At 44.7% G+C, this 6,572-nt stretch overlaps 1 protein-coding gene across 1 annotated transcript in view; it reads right to left on the bottom strand.

Moving 5' to 3' along the window:
• MTUS2 (microtubule associated tumor suppressor candidate 2) overlaps nucleotides 1-6,572 on the bottom strand; it is a 321,539-nt gene that overhangs the window by 35,322 nt on the left and 279,645 nt on the right. Inside the window, exon 7 of the mRNA XM_006831945.1 lies at nucleotides 5,919-5,985. Coding sequence (XP_006832008.1) covers nucleotides 5,919-5,985 — 67 coding nt within the window. The remainder of the gene's footprint in view (nucleotides 1-5,918; nucleotides 5,986-6,572) is intronic.

Below are 6,572 nucleotides of genomic sequence, written 5' to 3'. Positions count from 1 at the left end.
ACATACAATAGAATGAATGTAAAACTAATGTTCTCCCATGTAAACTATCATATAATTCACAATAAAACATTAAAAACAAAAAACTAACCAGCTGCTCGGAGGGAGGAAGGTGTGGCTGTCTGTTCCCATAAAGGTTTACCATTGCAGAAACCTAAGGAACAATTCTACTTTGTTGTGCAGGGTCTCGGCCACAGTAGGTTTGATTTTTCAAATAGAATCATCCCAGAGAAGCAGGAAGACTAGTTAGCACCCCATTTCTCAGCCAGGGGCCTCACAAAACAATAAACAAAAATCTACCGTCCCTGCACTCCCCTTCCAATGCCTAATTTCCCTTTTGATTTTCAAACCATTTCCATTAAGCAATGCCAGCTCTAGCTTCTAAATGTATCTGGAATTGGTGTGCGGCGAGGATGCCACACAGGTTTCAGCAAATCTTCTGCATTGGGAGGGATTAGGAAGAAAGGTCTGGTGATCTACTTTTGACAATGAAAACCCCACGGACCACAACAGTGGGATCCACAGCTGCTTGTGCGGAGGGCAGCGCTTTTTTTTTTGCTACTTATGTGATTCCTGCCCCGAGCCATGGTATTGTCAGTAACCTCCCAGACTAACTGTTCCTGCCACCGGCAGCCCTGGGCCCTCCGCCATGACTCTAAATGTAGCAGCCTGAGAATCCTGAGGGCAGAAGCAGGGCACCCTGCTCTGCACATCCTTCACCCCCTCAGGTGAGGGCTCATCAATGCCCTGATTCACCTCTTCGCTCTCTCTCTCCCTGTTCACTCTGCCCCAGCTGCCCTGGTTCTCAAACTAGGAGCGTTGTGGAACATTGGTTAAGTACACAGCTTCTAAGCCAAAAGTCAGCAGTTCAAATCCCCCAGCAGCTCCGTGGGGGAAAGATGCAGCAGTCTGCTCTGTTGTTGGCTTTGACTCATAGTGACCCTGTGCACAGCAGAACACAAACACTGTTGGGTCCTGCGCCATTCTCACAACTGTTGTTACAATTGAGCACATTGCTGCTGCCACTGTGCCAATCCATCCTGTTGGGTCTGCCTTTGTTTCACTGACTCTCAGCTTTACCAAGTATGAAGTCCCTCTCCAGGGACTGGTCCCTCCTACAATATGTCTGAAGTATGAGAGACAACGGCAGGTCATTCTGGCTTCTAAGGAGGATTCTGGTTGTATTGATTCCAATACAGATTTGTTTGTTCTTTTGGCAGTTGGTGGTATTCTTCTCCAACCCTAGAACTCAAATGCATCAATTCTTCTACAGTCTTCCGTATTCACTTTCCAACTTTTACTTGAATCCGAGTACCATGATTTGGGTCAGGCACGTGTAAATCCTCAAAATGACATCTTTGCTCTTGAACATTTTAAAGAGGTCTTGTGTGGCAGATCTGCTTAATACAATATGTTTGATTTTTTGACTGCTGCTTCCATGAGTATTGACAGTGGAGCCAAGCAAACTGAAGTCTTTGACAATTTCAATCTTTTCTCCATTCATCACGATCTTATTTATTAAACCAGTGAAGATTAAACCTGCTGCCCTCAAATCAATTCCTACACCTTTCGACCCTATTGGACAGAACAGAATTGCCCCACAGGGTTTCCAAGACTATAGCTCTTTAAGGAAGCAGATGGAATCATCTTTTCCTCCTAAAACAGCTGAAGAGTTGGAACCACCAACCTTGCAGTTAGCAGCCAAATGCTTAGACTTAATAGTGATATGATTTGGGGTTTACTTCTAATCTCTAGAGTCAAGACTGATTTACTGGCAAAATGATGGTAGTGTTACCAGAGATGTTACTTTGAGGAATAAACCATGCCTGACCCAAGCCATGGTATTTTCAATAGCCTCATATACATGTGAAAATTACACAATTAATAAGGGAGCCTGAAGAAGAATCGATGCCTTTGAATTTATGGTGTTGGCGAAGAGTTTGAACAGACTGCCAGATGAATGATCAAATCTGTTTTATAAGAAGTGCAGCCAGCCCCTCTGAATAGTTTTCATCTTGTCTAGATGGCTCTGGTAAAAAGAGATGAGGATAAGATTCTTATGATTCAATAGTGAGTAATTGTTATCATGACTAATTGCAACTGTCACAACTGTAAAGGTAGAAGTTTTGTAACAAAAATAGGGGAGTGGTTAATCTTACAGTCCAGAAACAGAGGACCCTGAGACCACCAAGGGAGAAGAGCACAAGTGGAATGTGGGACCCTATCCAGAGAAGCAGCGACACCAGGGATGGAGGCAGAGATGGGGACATGGGGAGAGAGCAGCTGAGGACTCTAGACTCATGGAAACAGAGGGACTGAGGGCTGGCAGCCAGGAGGCAGACTTGCAGAATGTGTGCTTTGGTGATGTAAATTATTATATATGCCTGAGTGTTTAAGGAAAAAAAAAAAGAGCTAAAATGAATACAGAGAAATACTGTTAACTGATGGTACATGGAGGGGATTATAATCATTGTAATGAAACAAAGTATACAATTTGTTGAATGTAAAACTGATGAGCTGCCTTGTAAACTTTCACTCAATTCACAATAAAAACTTAAAAAAAAAAAAGCTGATGGAAGAAAAACAAAAAAAGGAAGTGCAGCTAGAATACTCCTTAGATGTGAGGATGGTGAGACTTGGTTTCTCATACTTGGACATGTTGTCAGGAGGGACCAGTCCCTGGAGATCATGCTTGGTAAAATGGAGGGTCAGAAGACCCCCCAATGAGAACAGTTGACACAATGGCAGCAGCTATGGGCTCAAATGGAACAATTGTGAGGATGACGCAGAACTGGGCAGGGTTTCCTTCTGTTGTGCACAGTGTCAACAACATTACGCACTTTAGCTCAGGATCGATCCAAAGAGATCGCGAAATGTTAAAGGGCTTTCTTTGCAAACTCTTATCATTTATACATGTCTTATGGTGTCACAAACCGGTGGAGGCAGCTGGCTCTGAGTTTTGAGAAGCTGCTTGTTCCAAGGATGGTTTGGGGGAAGCCTCAGAGCCCTAGTGACACAGTGGGTTAAGCATTGAGCTGCTAACCACAAGGTCGCTGGTTCGAACTCACCAGCTGCTCCAAGTAGAAACAATGAGACTGTCTGAGCCTGTAACAATTTACAGCCTTGGAAACTCTGTGGGCGGTTCTACTCTGTTCTCTACGATCATTGTGAATTCACATCAGCTCCTTGGCAGCAGGAGGATACTGGCTGACCTCCTGAGAGACTCCAGTGTGTCAAGGGTGGATTAGTTAGAACTTGAACCGGCAGCCTTTAAACCCTACCATTAGCATATATTTTAACAGAAAGCAAAATTCTCTGAATTCATAATAGAGCAAAATATTTCCGAGGTTCACAAAACAAAGCTGCCCATATCAAAAAGCTAGAACGTGTTATGTACAGAGATTGAAAGGGACGTTATAAATATCAAAAAATGTGTGATGCCAACTGTCTCAAAGAAAGTGGAGTCATATTTGTGAAACTGTAGCCTATCGTGTATTTGCCATGGCAACCAAACCCAGCCTTGGGTACAGTTAAGAGAGTTTGCAGCTTTGATAGTCCTGTGCACGGGTTTTGGAATAGAAATAAAATGATTGTAGGAAATGACATTAACGAGAATAAAATGTCATCAAGGCAGCTGACGTGACTGGGCGGGACGTTCCCCAGTCCAGAGCTGACACGCCATTCCCCAGGACAGCAACGGGAATACCAAGAGCTCCTCACTCTGGGTGGCCTGTTTTGAGAGGAAACCAAACTCATTGCCACTGAGTCGGCTCTGACTCCTAGCGACCCCACACAGAGTTTCTGAGGCTGTAAGTGCTTACAGGAGCAGAAAGACTCATCTTCCTCCCATCGAGCAACTGGTTGGCTTGAATCCAGTGCTTATCAAAGCTCCTACTTTTGAAAGGAAACCGTTCTCGTATTTCGGAGCTATACTGTCACGTGTAAATTTCTGACTGTAGACTACACTCACTAGGTCGAGATTTTCTTTCAAAGACCATTCATTCCCTGCTTAGCATCTATGGGTTGCGCCAAAACGTTTGAGCAAATTGAATGAAAAGATTCAAATCTGTGGTTCAGAGACATTTTTTTGCATCCCACAGATTTTGATGTGTAGCGTTTGTATTTCCCTTCAATCCAACATATATTTTGATTTCTAGTATGGTTTCCTGTTCATTATTTGGAAGTGTGTTATTTAATTTCCTAGTTTCTGTTTTTTTCCCTGAATATTATCCTGTTGTTGGTGTGTAGTCTAATTCCATAGTAATGAGAAGCATTTAACATGATTTCAATTCTTTTGCATTTGTTGAGTTCTGTTCTGTGGCTCAGAACGTGGTCCATTTTGCTGAATGTTCCATGTGGATATGCATTCTACTTTTGTTCCATGGAGTGTTCTCTAAACACCAACTAGCTCAAGTTGGTTGGTAGCACTATTCAGCTTTCTACATTCCTACTGATTGATGCTGATATGTTCTATGATCCTATGGAGCACTGATGGCACAGTGGGTTAAGTACTGGACTTCTAATGTCAAGGTTGGTGGTTCAAACCCACCAGGTATTCCTTAAGAGAAAGATGAGGCTGTCTGCTCCCGTAAAGATTTATCGTCTCAGAAACCCTATGGGGCAGTTCTACTCCAGCCTCTGGGGTCGCTATGAATTGGAATCAACTCGATGGCTATAGGTTTGGTTTGAAGGGTGCGGTAGAGATGGAAAGGCGATGTCTTTGGTGTGAAGCTGGCAGGAAAACGATGGACCAGAGCAGGATGGGAACAGGGGGCAGGGGTTGTAAAATGTCAAGACAGGACAGGGATAAAGGATGCCAAAAGATGGCAGAAAGAAGTGGAAGCAGCTTTGTCACCGGCTGTGGAGACTGAGGACCACTAAGTAAGGCCACAAGAATCGCTGCGGGATTCAGAACTTGAACGATGACGTCATTGGGTGCTGTCAAGCTAATTCTGACTCAGAGCATCCCCATGTGGCACAGCAGAAATGTCCCCAAGGGTTTCTGAGGCTGGTGTCTTTCCACATTGGCAGGTCTTCCTCCCATGCAGTCTGCAGGGTAGGTATGAACCACCAACATTTTGGTTAGCTTAAGCAGAGCATCACCACGATGTCTTTGAAGGACGATACCAAACCAAACCACTGCCATCAAGCCGAGAGAGAAGCTAGCTGAGCACCACCAGTAAGGAACCAGGAGCTGAGCACAAGGTTTGACCCCGGTGTCCCTGCAGTGAAAGCCTCCTAGACCCAGGGGAAGAGGGGAGCCAGGACACACAGAGAGTTCATCGGGATGCTGGGCCCACAGGTGCTGAAAGGAGACAAGGACCTTCCCCCAGACCCCACAGAGAGAGAAAGTCTTTTCTTAGAGCCTGCACTCTGAATTTGGACTTCTAAATAGGCTAGCCACCTTTCACCCTCACCTCCATAACAAAAGCAAAAAGCAATTACTGTCGAGTCCATTCTAACTCATCTCAGCCCCATGTGTGTGCTCCTCCGGGATTACAATGGCGGACGTCTTTCAGAAGTAGACTGCCAGACCTTTCTTCCAAGGAACTTCTGGGTGGATTTGAACTCCCAACCTTGTGGTTTGTAGCTGATATAGTAAGTCCTCCTTGTCTATTCTGACTTTTCACAGATTCTTTTCTCCTCCCATGTTTGAATTCAGGCAGTAGAAATTCCATCTCCCCCACTTCGCATTAACTCCAATCAAACTCAGTTGATAAGAAATAAGGGCCATCGAGGCGGTGGGGTTGGGGGCGGGTGAGATGACCGATGTGGCAGGGAAGCCACTGTGAGGCCCACACAGCTCACCAGCCACTTCTCAGAAACTCTACATATAGTTGCTATGAGTCAGAAGCAACTCCACGGCACTTAACAACAACAACAACAATTCTCCTCACCTCCCACACCCATGCCAGACTTACCAACTTCATCCCTGATGTCTGCTAGCTCTATGGACAGCTCTTTTTCTTTCACAAGGGCACATTCATTCTGAAAACAAAACAAAAACAACAAAATGGGTACCGACAGTTGCCTTGTTTCATGCTAGATTAGCACGTCCGCATATAATCAATCAGATTGAGCAAACCTTTATGAGTCTAGCTTTTGAGGAGAGAATGTTCTCACTATATAAGACACAGACCAAACTTACCAAAGCCACGACATCTGTATCACATTCAAATGGCTGCACTATACAAGTCACAATATCCAGGGCTGTGGGTTTTCTCCGTAGGCCCTCCCCAGCTTATGAACGAGAGCCGTTCCTGTATCCTGAGGGGTTGGTAGGTGAGTTGGAACAGGTGCAAAAAAAGGGTGCACTGATGGCACTGTAGAATCAGCACTGGACTGCGAACCATAAAGTCGGCAGTTCAAACCCACCACCTGCTCTGAGAGAGACAGATGAGGCTGCCTGTTCCTGTAAAGATTTACAGCCTCGGAAACCCTATCTTTTGTGTCACTATGATTTGCAATTAACTCGACAGCAGTGAGATTTCTGGTTTCAGCACTGGCCTGCTAACAGCAATGATTTAACATATGCAGCAATTAAAAGTGGTGGTGATGAAGAAATTGTTGTGAGT

The sequence above is a fragment of the Chrysochloris asiatica genome, unplaced genomic scaffold (genome assembly GCF_000296735.1).
Source record: "Chrysochloris asiatica unplaced genomic scaffold, ChrAsi1.0 scaffold00005, whole genome shotgun sequence".
Taxonomy (NCBI): Eukaryota; Metazoa; Chordata; class Mammalia; order Afrosoricida; family Chrysochloridae; genus Chrysochloris; species Chrysochloris asiatica.
This window is presented reverse-complemented; position numbering and strand designations above follow the sequence as displayed.